Raw genomic sequence first — 18,098 nt, 5'->3', positions numbered from 1 at the left:
CCATTAGCATAGTTCTCTATGAGTTCAACTCTCCTGCTAATCTTGCTATAGTGACTCAGTCTAACTAACCAATCTGCTCTAAGCCACGTGGTGGGTGTGATGCTTCTGATTTGCCCCTGTCCTACTCTCTAAGTGTCGCCTCTGGAAAGAGACAGAGCATGTATGCCCTGTCCTTGTATGTGGGTTGTATAATTCCCCCTTGTGGTAGTGTCACCTCTGGGTGTCTTGACATTGGTCGTGTCCTATTCTGTGTGTTCATTAGCTGTATGTCTGCATGTCATGATGTCTCTGGTGCTCCTTCTTGTGTTTACCTAGTCGTAGTGTATTTACATTAACCCCTTGTGTATTTACAGTGATGCATATTACCACAGCCCTATTATGTATTTTATTTCCTTTTCTTTTCATGTACTTAATGATCTGTTGAGCTGCTTGCAGAAAAATACTTTTCACTGTACCTTGGTACACGTGACAATAAACAAATCCTAATCCTGTCACCCTTAAATGTTCTATTACCCTGGGCCCTATCATGATACATTTCCACATGCCTTCTCACCCCTCAGAACCGACACCCTCATGCCCACCCTGACCCTGCCCCCTCTCGTTACCCAAGTTACCTGTTTAATCCCCCTCGATGAGACCTTCACCTACCAGACTGCCAACCTGGACCTGCCATCCTATCCCATCCCATTCCTGACAGTGACTGTACCCTCCTATTACCAGTACACTGAGTTCCTCTCCAGGATCCCACCATCGACACCACTGGTGCTACACTCAAGGACATCCCCAGCCTCCCCTTTCCCAGGCATGATTCCCCCACTTTCCTACTAAACCTGTCTCCCCTTCTGGTCAGTGCCTTCCCGATTGACGGATAATAGAAATCCCCCTCCCCTAGCGGGGGAGTTTGTACTCTGCAAGGTCCATGGGGAAGATAATCATCCCCACCACATAGGCCCCGTAAAGGCTACTACATGGCCCTGTGCCCCTGCCACCATTGAGCTGGTTTTATTCCTGACAGTTGTTGAAGTCCAGCCTCCTCTCAGAAAATGGAAGAAAATAAACTGGCAACAAGCTCTGAATCAGCCCACAGCGATACTAGATACCTCATTAATAGGAGCAGGACTGTTCCATAGCCTGCTCCTACCTCACCCTCATAAAAATGGCAGGGGGCAAAAATGGGAGGCTGGAATCCCGCCATGTTCCTCAGTGGAGCTCTCTCCCGACCATTCCTGTCTCACCGGATTTGGAAATGCGGCCCAAATTTCCATTAAAGAATGGATGCATTAGAGCGGTGTATTTCTTTCCCACATTTAGAAAGAAACATTTTACTACCAAATGTATCTAAAACATGTGTACCGTTGTATTTTCATAAGCCAACAGATCAAATTGTGAGAAATAAAAGGCCCCATACGAGTTAAGCTGTTCATCGCAGTAATGCCAATTTGATCTACCCTCATCACTTCTTCATTATTTATCTCATTAACATGTGCCTGAATTAACAAACTAATGGTTGTTTTTTGTTGCTTGTGGAATTACAGAATTTATGATGGGTACATACATTCTTGGTGCCCAGATAAGCCCTAAATTAGGAAAGACAAATTGTGCATGTTAATTGTGAGGTTCCAAGTTGCACCATAGTTATGAAATTCTGCCATTAATGTGAAGAACCTGTCAGTATTGGACAGATTTTGAAGTGCATTGGAGGTCAGCATAGCAGAAATGTGAATAAATGTTGTGCCAATCCCTGTGGCTATCACAGTCATGATGAAATCTGGTTGTTTCTCTACTTCATTTTGTAGTTTTACCATTTCCATAGGTTTGAACAAGCCTTCGTTAACAGTCTGATCAGTCATTTTGCTGGAGAAGAAAACAAGCATTTGTGGATAGGTCTTCAGGATAGGAACCACACAGATGAATATACCTGGCTAACAACAAATTATAGGAATGTACCAGTTTCCTTCACAAATTGGAATAAAAATCAACCAGGTAGATTAAAAACACAATGTTTTCAAAATATATTAATTTATTATTTACTTTTAACCATAATTATTTTGCATCTTTTGTAAGTTTCTGTTTTACTATTTAAGAGGGAAGAATAAATTCAGGATTTGGAACTTTTATTTGAATTTTCGAGTAGATGAGAAAATAACATTGGATAGTTGTTTCATATCTTCTGCGGATTGCCTTCTTTGCTTTCCAGCTCATTCAGGTGGCTGCGTTGCATTGGCAAGAGGAAAATCTCGTAACCTTTGGGAAGTTAAAGATTGTAAAACCTTCAAAGCGATGTCTTTGTGTGAGCAAAAAGCTGCATCTGCTGCCCGATCAGAATCCTTTCCTGATCAGACTATAAAGGGTAGATCGAAATGTCATTTTGGATGGGAATCGAGGTCGGATCTCCGGCACTGCTTTAAGGTGAAAGGATTTACTTTCAAATCGACTGTCGGTAAAAGATAAGCAAACATGTTTCCTTCCCATCTTTTGCTTTCACCTTTGCTATTCTCGGTTGTAGAGGATGTAAATAGCACTAAAATTTAATTCTGATCTTGATAGAGCGCGAATAAGGAAATAATATAACAATTTGTCATGGCAGCACGGTGGCATGGTGAGTAGCACTGTTGCCTCACGGCGCCGAGGTCCCAGGTTCGATCCCAGCTCTGGGTCACTGGCCGTGAGGAGTTTGCACATTCTCCCCATGTTTGCATGGGTTTCGTCCCCACAACCCAAAGATGTGCAGGCTAGGTGGATTGACCACACTAAATTGCCCCTTAGTTGGTAAAAATGAATTGGGTACTCTAAATTTATAAAAAAATATATAACAATTTGTTATATTAAATCAAATTGTAATCCTCACAGATTATTTCACATCCATCAACCTGCGAGCATTTTATGATTGGTAGCCAACTAAAGTAACTTACAGTAAATGTAATATTCTACTATATTGTTCATTTTCATGAATAAGAAATAATCATAAAATCCCCTATATTAGGAAACTAAGTTTAATTTGGCTGTATTTTTACAATTAATTTTTATTAGATTTCTTATGTCATGGTGCTTCAAGTTACCAGAGGGAATTGAAGAAGGTTATCTTCAGCAAACTCTAGGGGTGGGGGAGGAAGGACGGAGAAGGGAAATTGAGGAAAATAAAAGAAAATGGAGAGTAAGTGGGAAGAAGAAAAAGAAGGAGGGAGACGAGCAGCATTAGAGGAGAGGATGGATAGGGAATTTGGGAACTGCCACAATGCAGGAGAATGCTACGTGACACCTTCTTCGGGACATTGTGGGATAGGCAATAAATGTGGGCGTCCCAGCATCCCCACATCTTGAAGATAAAGTCAGCCACAAAGGCATCCATTGCAGTTTTGTGGCAAGACTAAAGTTGTGGCATGTCTGGCAATGGTCTGTGATTTTTTTTGTGTCCAATTTCTGTTCAAAGATATTTCATCATGAGAAAGTGTTAAAGAAGAGAACTTGGGAAGAAGCAGAAGAATTCTGTCAAGCATTTGGAGCCCACCTTGCAAGTTTCAGTCACTACAGTGAGGAAGTTTTTCTGAATGAAATTTTGGGATGGATGTTTGCCAGGTAAACATGAGGTGTTATTTTTGAATGAAATATAGAAATTCAGTTATTCTTTATTGGATTTTTTGTAAGTCAGAACATAAATTTATATTTGGGTCAGGCAGCATCTGTTCAGAGAGTATCAGAGTTAATGTTTTTCATTGATGGCTTTCAGACAGTTCTGACAAAAGTTAATTGACCTGAAATGTTGACTCTCGTTTTCAGTCCACAGATGCTGCCTGACCTTCTGAGTATACCCAGCATTATCTGTTCTTATTTCCAGCATCTGCTGTATTTTGCTTTTGGACAACTTTGTATTTAATCATTTAATTTGCATATATGAGAGTTGCATTTTATGAATTTCACAAAATTGATAGTTGTGGAATTTCCTTTAACAAACTACACCGCAACTCATACTAATTCAGTGATAAAATTAATTTACAAATAATTGTCTCTCCATAAAGGCTTAACTCTAAACTGATTTGTGAAAGAGGACTATTGCAACTTTAGTTGACAGAACAGTTTTAATTTGTGGTAATTAAATTTTCTTTAGGTAATTATTTTTGATAACGGATACCCTGTTAGTTGAAAGAAGAATTATGGATTCTTCCTCATTCAGTTTTCACCCACATAACGATTATTGAGCCTGATTTTAGCCATCCATGAGAACGGCGATGCGGTCGGAAAATTTGGCGAGAATCCCTGCATCATGATTCTCTTTGCCGGGATCTCGACTTCCAATTTTCAAACCCCTCACTGGCGGAGTAATGCAAAACATGCCGCAAGAGCCCAAAGCCTCATTTTAATACATTAGCATGCCATTAGCGAGCACTAGCCCCGGAACTTGCACCCCTCCCCCCCTCACTGAATATTCAGCATGTACCCGAGTGACGTCACAATGGTGACATTTACATCAGGTTTATCTAAAGATGTACATGGCGACCTCACCTTTGAGCAAATTCGGATGTGATCGCTCAGTCAGCCATCACCCTCCAGGCTGTTTAAATGCTCAGGGTGCACTGGAGAGAACTGATAAATTCAACTTGGGGCTGGGGGTGGGGTTCACTCTCTCAATCTTGGGAGAAGGGTCACTCGCAGGCCATACCTTCCCTTCAAGTTGGTGCACCCTTTGCTTTAAGGGGGTCTGAAGACTGGCATGTAGGCATCGTTTTCCATGTGCTCCTTGCTGGGCTTGTGCTCAAATCAGCACCAAGGGAGTGCCCTTCCTCAGTGGGAGCTGGAAAGTGGGTGGCGGGAGGAGAATACAGAGGGTCAGCACTGGGGCTCACTGTGAGGTACCTGGGTGGGGTCCATGAAAGGCCAGACTGCAAGGGCAAAGTCGGAGACTCAGGAAATGTGTAGCATCCCTGCACCATGAGGCATGAAGACCCTCTCACTAGGGGGAGGTTGACTGCAGTGTAAGTATTTTTTCATAAATTTAAGAGAGTGCCGAATTATTTTTTTCCAATTAAGCGGTAATTTAGCACGGACAATCCACCTACCCAGCACATCTGTGGGTTGTGGGGGTGAGACCCAGGCAGACATGGGGCGAATGTGCAAACGCCACACAGGCTGTTACCTGGGGCCAGGATTGAACCTGTGTCCTCAGCGCCGTGAGGCAGCAGTGCCAACCACCAACTGCAGTGTAAGTTGAACCCCACACTCAGGCAGCACTGCATGAACAAAGGCATTCAGCTGCATGGAAGTTCAAATCCACTTGTCAGTGGAGTTTCATTGCGAAAAATTAGTTTTGGGAGGGTGGCTGTGACTGATGGAAGGTTTGGCGACTCTGCATCCCTTGTGACCTGGGAGCATGAGGGTGCCCTCTAGGGATATGCTTGTCATGCTAATTTCAGGATTCACTTGAACCAGCTATGCCTCGTCTGCCACAAGAGGCAGTTATTTGCCTGAAATACTACCACATCATTCCAATAAAATCTGTAGAGTTAAACATCAGTGCCACTGATTGGAACCAAGTTCTTTAACCCTTTGGAAGTGTTGGCTCCAAGAACTGAACTCCAATGCTCATGCAAGCAGTAACATTACACAGATGACTAACGTGTACCACTATGCAAGTCGTAATGCTGATGTCTGTCATCACGCACCCCTTTCGAGTTCATGATGGGGAGCACCTTTGAGGCCCCCCGTGAGGATGCAAATGGTGGTCCCATGCATCCACTCAACTACCATTCCACCTAACGCCAGGGTTAAAGTGTCACTGAGACTCTTGTGGCTCCACACACCTCATCCCGATGGAGTTGAGAGGGACAACTGTGGGGAAGTGGCTATAGTGTGAGAGGGGAGGGTATGAGGCTTCATCGAGAGGTGCACAGTAAGTGTGTGGGTGGATGCTCCAGAGGCGTGGAGGGCTGAGGGTCAGGGCTCTGTCAAGAATCCTCAACGCGCACTTTCTCCTCTTCTCAGTTCATGATTCTGGAGAATCATGGAGTCAGTTGAGTTGGCCATTCTACTCATAGAAATTGAACAGCAACAGAGACATTGGTGTGATGTTGTGCGTGGCCAGGACTAGCGGCCAGTAGATGAGTGGTAGGCTGGGCCTAAAGTTTTTCTGGGAGCAGCACCACAGATGGCGGAGCCTCGTGGGAGATACTACCAGCAAAGGCTCTTCCGACATTGGACTTTCTAACTGAAGATGTGCGAGCTTTAGTGCCGGAGAAGACTACAACTGTTCCAGGACACACTGGACGACCTTTGCCAGGTCCTGCAAGAGCTGGCACCACTCGGAATGGAAGGATACTCACTGTCCATGGCCCTTAAAATTTCCGCCACCCTGAACTTCTATACAGGCGGCTCATTTCATTGTGTGGCATTTCCCAGTCAGCCGCACACAAATGCATAACTGAGGTAAAAGATGTCCTTTATGCAAGGGCCCACATGTATATAAACATGGAGCAAATGAGCCAGGACACCAGGGCCATGGACCTTGCCTGCTTAGCAAGCATGCCCCAGGTACAGGGTGTGATCAACTGCACCCACATGGTTGTGTGGTCTCCATGGTGTCATGTGGTACCATTCATGAACCACCAAGAATTCCACTCCCTCAATGTCCAGATTGTTTGTGACCGCACAAGGTGCATAATGCAGTTAAGTGCCCATTTCCAGAGGAGTCCCTGACCGTTATATCTTGGAGCGTTTGCAGATTCCAGATGTTTTTGAGGGAGAGCAGCAACAGGAGCAATGATACCTCAAGGAGGATGATGACGCCAGTGTGGACACATGCAGAGACTCGCTATAACAAGGCTTATGCGTCGGTGCTTGCTGGCCAAGCAAGCGATTGGGCTGCTCAAGATGCAGTCCTGGTACCTGGACTGGTTGGGGAGTGCTCTCCAATACAGTCCCCTTGGGGTGGCCCACATAATTGTGGTCTGCTGCGTACTCCATAACTTGGTGCTGCAGAAGGGAGATCAGCTGGACCAGGAGGATATGAGAGAGCAACAGATCTCCTCAGATGAGGAGGAGAAAGTACCTCGGGATATGGTCTGGACATACAGGGTAACTAAGGTGGATTCAAAATTGGCTTAGCTGTTGGAGACAGAGGGTGCATTAGTGACTGGAAGCCAGTGTCCAGTGGCGTACCACAGGGCTTTATGCTGGGTCCCTGTAGAGATCTACCATGCAGATCTAGTGGCACTTGCGAACACTAAAACTCAGTAGAAATTTGAGTTAAGACTTCTCAAGTGCAAATAATAATTGTTTTATTGACTCTAGTTGATTACAATTGAGAATCACTTAAATCTTATTCTCTCATAAGTCCAGTTAGCAACAGGACTCAAAGAGAAGCAATTTGTCGACAATATAACTTTCAAATAATACAGAAATGATTTTCTTGCTTACTGCAAACCAGCTTGCATTTACTTCAAGAGACAGAGTTGGAAAGTGAAAGTATGAAAGATAGACAGCGAGTAAGTTAGATCAAAGTATAAATTGATTCCGGAATGGAAAATGGCCATACGATCTATCATGGTTATTCTAAATCATATCAGTCTTTAGCCATCTATCTACACCCCTATGTAATCTTAATTGGTTTGAGTTAGAATCAAATAAGTTTGATTTGACCGTTAGCTGTCTGTCTTTAATGTGCAACATTAACTTGAAATAAATGAATTCTTATATGTGTTATGGAATGCGATTTGGTGCCATTATCGCAAGCGGCTTAAAATGGTTTCTTGCTGACTTGACTGTTAGGACAAGAACTCCTTTAGGTTACTGTACCATTGCTATGCTGTTGTCATGGAGTTGCCCTGTCCTTGGAGTGCTTAGTGTCACATTATCTTGCAAATGTATTTGTTAGCTGAATAAGAAAGCTGGGCTGAATTCTCCGACCCCCCCGCCGGGTCAGAGAATCTCCGGAGGCCGGCGTGAATCCCGCCCCCGCCATCTCCCGAAGTCTCCGGCACCGGAGATTCGGCGGGGGCGGGAATCGCGCCACGCCGGTCAGAGGCCCTCCCCCCCGGCGATTCTCTGGCTCGCGATGGGCCGAAGTCCCGCTGCTGTAATGCCGGTCGTGTCGGCGTGAATCAAACCACTTCCCTTACCGGCGGGACTGATGGCGCGGACGGGGTTCTGGGGGGGGGGGCGCGGCTTGATCTGGGCCGCGATCGGGGCCCACTGATCCGTGGGCAGGCCTGTGCCGTGGGGGCACTCTTTTCCTTCCTCGTTGGCCATAGCCTCCGCGATGGCCGACGCGGAAATTACCCTCTCCCCTGCGCATTCGTGGGGATGACGTCAGCAGCCGCTGTTGCTCCCGCGCATGCGCAGACTTCCGCCGACCGGCGAAGTCCCTTCGGCCCCGGCTGGCATGGTGCCAAAGGCCTTCCACGCCAGCCGGCGGGATGGGAACCACTCCGGCGTGGGCCTAGCCCCTCAATGTTAGGGCTTGGCCCCTAAAGGTGCGCAGAAATCCGCACCTTTGGGGCGGCCCAACGCCGGAGTGGTTAACGCCACTCCATCCCACCGGGAACCCCCGCCCCGCCGGGAAGGGGAGAATCCAGCCCACTGTTTTAATCTATAATGAATTGTGCTGTTTCTGTGTTCCGTTGAAGCTATGTTTTGAAATGAATTATGCTGAATATGTGTTTTGAAATGACCTGAGGTTATGAGTGAGTTTTAAAATGGGTATTTAATAGATTCGGGGCTTAATGCTAAATAGCTATCTTTTACCTATCATTTTTACCTATTTTACCTATCAGGTGTGTTAGAAAATAGCTAGCTTCTAAAGTCCCCTACTGTTTGTCATTTATATAAATGACATAGACGACTATGTGGATGGTAGGATCAGTAAGTTTGCGGATGACACAAAGATTGGTTGGGTGGTTAACAGTGAGGATGAGTGTCTTGGGCTACAGGAAAATATAGATGGGATGGTCTAATGGGCAGCAAAGTGGCAGATGGAATTTAACCCTGAAAAGTGTGAGGTGATGCACTTTGGAAGGAGTAATGTGATAAGGAAATATTCGATGAATGGGATGACACTGGGACGTTCTGAGGAACAAAGGAACCTTGGAGTGTTTGTCCATATATGTCTGAAGACAGAAGGGCAAGTTAATAAGGTGGTGAAAAAGACATATGGTACACTTGCCTTTATCAATCGAAGCATAGATTACAAAAGCAAGGGAGTCATGTTGGAGTTATATAGAACATTGGTGAGCCCACAGCTGATGTACTGTGTGCAATTCTGGTTGCTACATTATGGGAAGGATGTGATTGCACTGGAGCGGAGAAGATTGAGGGATGACCTGATCAAGGTGTACAAGATTGTGAAGGGCGTGGATAGGGAGCAGCTGTTCCCCTTAGTTGAAGGGTCGGTTACGAGGAGACACAAATTCAAGGTCGGGGGCAGGAGGTTCAGGGGAGATTTGAGGAAAATCCTCTTTACCGAGAGGATGGTGACAGTCTGGAATGCACTGCCTGGGAGGGTGGTGGAGGTGGGTTGCCTCACATCCTTTAAAAAGTACCTGAATGAGCACTTGGCACATCCTAACATTCAAGGCTTTGGGCCATGTGCTGGCAAATGGGGTCAGGTCAGGTGTTTTTCATGCATCGGTGCAGACTCGATGGGCCGAAGGGCTTCTTCTCTGCTGCATTATTCTATGATTCTGTCTCGGCTGATTTCTTGGAACAGCCTTATTTTAATATCTTTATCCAGAAGGGGAGGGAGGGAATTCATTGCTGTGGGCCTGAGAAATATGCAACAACATAACTTACCTGCAGAAGAAAATGATTTACTTTGAAAAGAAAATGAGGTCGACATCAATTGGCCTTCTATCAATATTACTCCCATCAGACTATTTAAATCACTGCCAAATGCCATTGCAACATTGTGTGCCAGGACATATGTTGCCCTGGTAAAAATGTTAGGAACTAAATTATATAATTGCAAAAATCTGGTTCATAATCCTCACATTTTAGGAATATAACATTTAGTTTGGGGATTGGAACTTTTCAATGTACAGGTAAGTTCAATGGTAAACAAAATTCAGGTGATTAAAAGAAGAAAAGAAAGAAAATTGCTTATTGTCACGAGTAGGCTTCAATTAAGTTACTATGAAAAGCCCCTAGTCGCCACATTCCGGCGCCTGTCCAGGGAGGCTGGTACGGTAATAGCAGTTTGATTAGCAATCAAAGGATGGGGCCATGTTGACTTTGTGGTTAAAGCTATAAAGATAAGATCATAAACAGCAGAGCATTTGCTTTGAGGTTGGTAATGGTGCTTGTTGTGTGGGTAGCATTGTACGTCTTTGTTGGAAATTGGATTTATTCATATTATTCCCCAGAATCAAGGGGCTGGATTTTACCCCTCCCCACTGGTGTATTTGAAGGTAGGGAGTTTGTGAACTAAAGCTGGTGACCTGCCTTCCACCCCAACCTGTCTCCCATTTTACGCTGACCACTTAAGGGCCTCATTCTGCTTCTGTCGCATTTTACATGCGGCAAGGGAAGACAGAGGGATGCAGCTTTCACTGCATGGGCTTCGGTCAGGCTGTGGTGATATGATCTGCATACTCGTCTGCCATTGGGCCAGAACGTCGGCTTACCATTGGCCCTGGTCAGTCATGTGCCTCTTGACCGATTGGCCGAGAGGCTGAGTTAACCACGCCTCTATTAACGAGGTATAAATGCCCAGACGCCTGACGATCGTCCCTTTCCACTGTAGACGATCACAGAGCTGTGTTCTAGTCAATTAAAGCCAGACTTTGGTAAATCACTCGCCTCGCGTGCAATCGATGGTACATCAATTTAATTGACTACGACTTTGAAGATGGAGTTCTGCATCAAGCCCGAATGCCTCCGCATCAGCCCGCAAACTCCGAACTCTGCAGAACTTTTCAAACTCTGGCTGACTTGCCTCGAAGGGTTCCTAGCATCTACAACCACCCCCCCCCACCGGGGCACAGAAGCTGCACGTCCTCCACTCCAGCGTGGGTATTGACGCTTACGCAATAATCAAAGAGGAAACGGATTATGATGATGCTATACAAAAGCTAAAAGGACAATTCATCAAACCGATCAACAGGGTATTCGCTCGACATCTGCTGGCCACCAGAAAGCAGGTCCCCGGTGAGTCTCTAGACCAATACGCCCGGGCCCTCTATGCCCTGGGGAGAGGTTGCGCCTGTGTAGCGGTGTCCGCTACAGAGTACATGGAGCTACTCATCAGAGACGCTTACGTGGCTGGGATGCTGTCTCCCGTGATCCGCCAGCGGATGCTGGAAAGAGACGAACTCAGTTTAACGGAGACGCTGACTCTCTCCGCCTCCCTGGAGGTCGCAGATCTAAGCGCTCACACCTATGACCCTGGCCAGGCCGCCTCCTGGCACGCTTCCCTCCAACCACCCGCCGCTCCCAGCCTCCCTCAGGCTTGTGCCGCGGGGCGCCCCGATAAATCCGCGGGGCCCCGCTGCTACTTTTGCGGGTACGCTAAACACGCTCGCGCTGCCCAGCCCGCTCCGCCCTCTGTAAGAGCTGCGGGATAGAAGGGCCACTACTCCACGGTCTGCCAGGCCAAAACGCTGGCTGCAGCGCTTCTGGAAGCTGCACAGCACTCTCTCCCCCCCCCCCCCCCTATGCGAACGGCCTGTGTGCCTCTCTCACTCCCCCAGGGCCCCTCCAGCCGCTCCCGACTCGCGCCCCGCCGGCCGACAAGCGCACCTCCCCGGCCCCTCCAGGCCTCTGCCAGACTGCCCCGCACGTTTCTCCCCCCCGGGCCCCGGCGCCCGACCGGCTCGCCTCTCCGGGCCCTCCCGGTCCCTGCCTGCCCGCAGCGCGACTCTGCTCCCCCCACCCCCGGGCCCCGGCGCCTGATCGACTCGCCTCTCCGGGCCCCCCCGGTCCCTGCCTGCCCGCAGCGCGACTCTGCTCCCCCCGCCCCCCCGCACCCGGCCTGCGCGCCTTACCTCCTCCCGTAGCTGCTACATCTAACCGGCGTCCTGGAGCCGACCTGAGCGTCCCAACAGCTGCTACACCTAACCGGCGTCCTGGAGCCGGCCTGCGCGTCCCCACAGCTGATGCACCCGGCTTGCCTCCTGGAGCCGGCCTGCGCGTCCCCACAGCTGATGCACCCGGCTCGCCTCCTGGAGCCGGCCTGCGCGCCTCACCTCATCAGCTCGCAGCGCCGGCAACGCTAGCTCCGCCACCAGCGGCCACGGGGGCTTCCTGGTCGCCGCCATCTTGGGCTGCCGACCCCACGTGCGGGTCCTGGGCGCCGCCATCTTGGGGCCCCGACCCCACGTGCGGATACTGGGCGCCGCCATCTTGGGGAACAGACCTCACATGTGGATCCTGGCCACCGACTTCCAGGTCTGCCACGCAAGGTCCCTCCAGCATCGAATCGGACAGCGACGACGGATTTTCTCCACGGCTCGCGGCCGTTCACCTCACATATGGATCCTGGCCACCGACTTCCAGGTCTGCCACGCAAGGTCCCTCCAGCATCGACTCGGACGGCGACGACAGATTTTCTCCACGGCTCGCGGCCATTCAACCCGACCAGTCTCATCCACGCACGCTCGCCAAAACGACTACGCTGATCCACCTCAACGGCCACGAGACGGACTGCCTGCTGGACTCCGGGAGCACGGAAAGCTTCGTTCACACTGACACGGTAAGACGCTGCGCGCTCCCTGTCCATCCCGTAACACGCAAAATCGGTTTAGCCTCAGGTTCGCACTCCGTCCACATCACCGGGTGCTGCATCGCGGACCTCACGGTCCAAGGGAAGGTTTTTAAAAATTATGAATTCCTTGTCCTCCCTGACCTTTGCGCACCGGCACTCCTAGGACTGGACTTCCAGTGCAACCTGCAGAGCTTGACCTTTCAATTCGGCGGCCCCGTACCCCCCCTCACTGTCTGCAGCCTCGCGTCCCTCAAAGTGGACCCTCCCTCCCTGTTTGCTAACCTCACCCCCGATTGCAAACCCGTCGCCACACGGAGCAGACGGTACAGCACCCAGGACCGGACCTTCATCAGGTCCGAGGTCCAGAGGTTGCTGACGGAAGGGGTCATCGAGGCCAGCAACAGCCCCTGGCGAGCCCAAGTGCTGGTGGTCCGGACGGGGGAGAAAAACCGGATGGTCATCGATTATAGCCAAACCATCAATCGGTTTACGCAACTGGACGCGTATCCTCTTCCCCGTATTTCTACCATGGTAAACGAGATCGCGACATACAAGGTCTTCTCAACTGTGGACCTTAAGTCCGCTTACCACCAGCTCCCCATCCGCGCGAGTGACCGATTGTACACCGCGTTCGAGACTGACGGGCGCCTCTACCACTTCCTTAGGGTTCCGTTTGGTGTCACAGATGGGGTCTCGGTCTTCCAACGGGAGATGGACCGAATGGTCGACAAGTACGGATTACAGGCTACCTTACCGTATCTTGATAATGTCACCATCTGCGGCCACGACCAGCAGGACCATGACGCCAACCTCCAGAAATTCCTCCAAACCGCAAAACTCCTTAACCTCATGTACAATAAGGATAAATGCGTGTTTAGCACCGACTGCCTAGCCATCCTCGGCTACGTAGTGCGTAACGGAGTGATAGGCCCCGACCCCGAACGCATGCGCCCCCTGATGGAACTCCCTCTCCCCAATACCCCCAAATCCCTCAAACGCTGCCTGGGGTTTTTCGCATACTACGCCCAATGGGTTCCCAACTACGCGGACAAGGCCCGTCCCCTCATGCAAACCACGACCTTCCCGCCGTCGACGGAGGCCTGCCAGGCCTTTAGCCGCATCAAAGCGGACATCGCAAAGGCCACAATGCGCGCCATCGACGAGGCCCTCCCCTTCCAGGTCGAGAGCGACGCATCAGAGGTAGCTCTGGCGGCCACCCTGAACCAAGCGGGGAGACCCATGGCCTTCTTCTCCAGAACTCTCCAGGCTTCCGAACTCTGCCATCCCTCTGTGGAAAAGGAAGCCCAGGTCATAGTCGAAGCCGTGCGACATTGGAGGCACTATTTGGCCGGCAGGAGGTTTACCCTCCTCACAGACCAATGGTCAGTAGCCTTCATGTTTGATAATGCACAAAGGGGCAAGATCAAAAATGACAAGATTTTACGGTGGCGGATCGAGTTGTCCACGTGCAACTATGATATCTTGTATCGTCCTGGGAAGCTCAATGAGCCTCCTGATGCCCTGTCCCACGGTACCAGCGCCAGCGCGCAGATAGACCGCCTCCGCTCCCTCCATGCAAACCGCACTTCTACCGCCCCGAGCGCTCGCATCTGATCAAAGCATCCCGCCCCTTCGAACGTCTTAGCATTGACTTCAAGGGGCCCCTTCCCTCTAACAACCGCAACATTTACTTCCTGGCGGTTATCGACGAACACTCCCGCTTCCCCTTCGCCATTCCCTGTCCCGACATGACCACATCGACCGTCATTAAGGCCCTGCTCTCCATCTTCTCACTGTTCGGCTACCCCGCGTACATACACAGCGATCGGGGGTCCTCATTTATGAGCGACGAGCAATTCCTGCTCGACAGGGGCATCGCCTCTATCAGGATGACCAGCTATAACCCCCGGGGTAACGGACAGGTCGAGCGGGAGAATGGTACCATCTGGAAGACCATACTACTGGCCCTCCGGTCTAGAAATCTCCCTATTTTCCGATGGCAAGAGGTGATCCCCGATGCACTGCACTCTATCCGCTCACTCCTCTGTACTGCAACTAATCAGACACCTCATGAGCGTCTTCTTGTTTTCCCCAGGAAGTCGTCCTCCGGATCCCCTCTCCCGACGTGGCTGGTCACCTCCGGGCCCATCTTGCTCCGGAAGCATGTGCGGGTGCACAAGTCCGACCCGTCGGTGGAGCATGTCCAGTTACTCCATGCTAACCCGCAGTACGCGTATGTGGAGTACCCCGACGGTCGGCAGGACACGGTCTCCCTCCGGGACCTGGCACCCGCCGGCGTGCGCCCCCCCCCCCCCCACCACAGACCCCCCTCCCCTTTTTCACCCCAGCACCCCACTCAGCTTCCCCATCCCTCATCCATGGCGTCTCCGCGGCCAGCTCAGGTGACGGAGACTACTCGAAGTCTATCGCTCCCGGACTCCAGGACATCAGCAGGACCATCAGCCGATCTGACGACAACTCCTCCACTGCGGCGCTCGGCCAGGACGTCAAGGACCACCAAAAGACTGATCGAATCCTTCTAGAGTTCTACAGCCCCATGGACTTTCTTTTTGTAAATATCGTTATGTCTGGGCCAGTGGCAAGCCCCCAAATTCAATAAGGGTACGGAGAGAAAATTATTCTCCCGACGGCTACTCATATCACCAGTTCTCCCCCCCCCCCCCCCCACCCCACCCTGGGTCTCGTTCACACACACACACCCCCCCCCCCCCCCCACCTTCCTTCTCCGTAAGGCTTCCTTCTCCGTAAGGGGTGAATGTGGTGATACGATCTGCATACTCGTCTGCCATTGGGCCAGAACGTCGGCTTACCATTGGCCCTGGTCGGTCATGTGCCTCTCGACCAATTGGCTGAGAGGCTGAGTTGACCACGCCTCTATTAACGAGGTATAAATGCCCAGACGCCTGACGATCGTCCCTTTCCACTGTAGACGATCGCAGAGCTGTGTTCTAGTCAATTAAAGCCAGACTTTGGTAAATCACTCGCCTCGCGTGCAATCGATGGTACATCACAGGCAAGAGGGAGATAACTCCTTTAGGGGCTATACTGTTCCCAGCCTTTAACCTCTCCTCTGGCCTCTCTAACTCAGCTTCCCATCCCCTTCATCCTGCTCACTGGGGCCCCCAAGCCAGGCCAATACAAAATATCAGACTTGCATCTGAGTCCAGGTTTCATGATTCTTCTTCCTCGGGGAATGGCTGTAGTTCTAGCAACAGCCAGTGCTCAATTCTGGCGTGCTGGGACTACAGAGCAGTGGCAAATCAGATTGACCGGTAGCTCTCTAAGGTGAGACTTCGGTCTAATCTAGCCAAATTGCAATAGAGTCCCTGTCGAGTGCGTTTAGCTGGGTGTTTTGCCACGCTATCTAAAGGGGCTTTGTTGCAATCTGAGACCTCAGTGGGGAACGTCCTGCCGAGGTCGCATCTGGTCCCATTTCCTGCACTGTGAGTAAAATGTTGAACTGAGTTCATAGCTTAAGTTATTATAAGATGCAGAGTTAAGTTAATGGTGATTGCTTTTTTAATTTCTCCTTATTTGTGCAATATCTGTTTTTTGTCAAAAAACATGAAATTATGCAGCATAGTTCTGCCAGTATATTGCTGGGTGTTTGGATTTCTTCTTTAAAGTTAATAGTTCCCGACAGGAACATATCAAAATGTTGCCTGTGTGTTATTCTCATATCATTATAATGCACTAAGATAAAAACAAATTACTGTTGATGCTGGAATCTGAAACAAAAACAGAAAATGCTGGACAATCTCAGCAGGTCTGGCAGCCTCTGTGGAGAAAGAAGCTAATGTTTCCAATCTGGATGACTCTTTGTCAAAGCTAGAAAGAACTGAAAATAGGGTGTGATAGGATAAGATTTATATTTTATATTATATTTTATTATGTGGGGAGCATTGGGGCTGGCTGGATAGAGGGCCAACGATAAGTGAAGATTGACAAAGATGTCATGGACTAAAGGACAAAGGGAATGAAATGGTGGTGATTGAGACTAAGAAAGGTGCTGATAGTGGCACATTAAAAGATCAGAATGAACGGGGCCCCACAGTGGCACAGTGGTTATCACTGCTGCCTCACAGTGCCAGCGGCCCTGGTTCAATTTCAGCCTTGAGTCACTGTCTGTGTGGAGTTTGCACGTTCTCCCGTGACTGATTGGGTTTCTTCCGGGTGCAGCGCCGGCCCTAGGGTTGCTGGCGCCCCGGCCAAGCTGAACTTCGGCGCCCTTGGGGGGGGGGGGGGGGGGGGGGGGGGGGCGGGGCCGAGGGGGGGGGCCGAGGGGGGGGGGCGGGGGGCGACCGAGGGGGGGGGCGGACCCGAGGGGGGGCGGACCCGAGGGGGGGGCGGACCCGAGTGCGGGGGGGCGGACCCGGGGGCGGGGGGGCAGACCTAGGGGGGGGGCGGACCGAGCGGGGGGGGGGCGCCCTGGGGGAGGGCGGCCACCGCGCATGCGCTGGTTGGCACCTGCCCAACTGCGCATGCGCGGGATCCGAGTCTCTGGCGCCCCCTAGCACATGGCGCCCCGGGCGACTGCCCGAGTTGCCGGTGCCTTGAGCCGGCCCTGTCCGGGTGTTCCGGTTTCTTCCCACAGTCCAAAGATGTGTGGGTTAGGTGGATTGGCCATGCTAAATTGCTTTTTGGAGTCCAGGGATGTGCAGGTTAGGTTATGGGGTCATGGGGCTAAACATGGGTAGAGTGCTCATTCGAAGGCTTGGTGCAGATTTGATGGGCCTACTGCACTGAAGGGTTTCTATGATTCTATGACTGGATTAACGGCAGAACAAGGGTAAGCAGTGTGTCAAAGGCCAACTTGCAACAGGGAACAGATGGCCCTCGTGGGGTGGGAGGGGGGATGGGGCACAATGGTGATGGAAAAACTGATCGATGGAAGAAATGAAAATAAATTGATCAAAATAAAAAAGGGACAAAAGTGGAAGAGAGAAGTTGTTGAACTCAACGTTAAGAATGGAAGGCTGTAACATGCCTAATTGAGAGATGAGCTGCTGTTGCTCCAGTATGCGCTGGGCTTCACTGGAACATTGCAGTAGGCCAAGGATGGACATGTGGACGTGAGAACAGGATAGTGAGTTGAAATGTCAAGCAACAGGAAAGTCTGGGTCCTGCTTGTTGACAGACCAAAGGTGCTTTGAAAAGCCATCACCCAGTCTGCATTTAGAGTAGACCACATTAGGAGCAGTGAATGCAATAGACCAGATTGAAGGAGGTGCACGTGAAGCGTTGGCCTCATCTGAAAAGTGTGATTTAGCCCCTTGGATGTTGAGCAAAGAGGAGCTAAAAGGGCAGGTGTTGCACTTTCTGCGATTTGCATGGCAAGGTGCGGTGGGAAAAGGGTGAGGTGTTGGGGGTAATGGCCCGCTACTGAACACCC

At 50.2% G+C, this 18,098-nt stretch overlaps 1 protein-coding gene across 1 annotated transcript in view; it reads left to right on the top strand.

Moving 5' to 3' along the window:
• Positions 1 to 18,098, top strand: part of pla2r1 (phospholipase A2 receptor 1) — a 208,688-nt gene that overhangs the window by 105,910 nt on the left and 84,680 nt on the right. Inside the window, exons 11-13 of the mRNA XM_038789643.1 lie at positions 1,814 to 1,983; positions 2,198 to 2,409; positions 3,431 to 3,576. Of these exons, the coding sequence (XP_038645571.1) occupies positions 1,814 to 1,983; positions 2,198 to 2,409; positions 3,431 to 3,576 (528 nt within the window). The remainder of the gene's footprint in view (positions 1 to 1,813; positions 1,984 to 2,197; positions 2,410 to 3,430; positions 3,577 to 18,098) is intronic.

Source organism: Scyliorhinus canicula, chromosome 2, assembly GCF_902713615.1.
Source record: "Scyliorhinus canicula chromosome 2, sScyCan1.1, whole genome shotgun sequence".
In the NCBI taxonomy this organism is placed as follows: Eukaryota; Metazoa; Chordata; class Chondrichthyes; order Carcharhiniformes; family Scyliorhinidae; genus Scyliorhinus; species Scyliorhinus canicula.
Note: the sequence above shows the minus strand (reverse complement) of the source record. Positions and strands in the feature narration are given on the sequence as shown.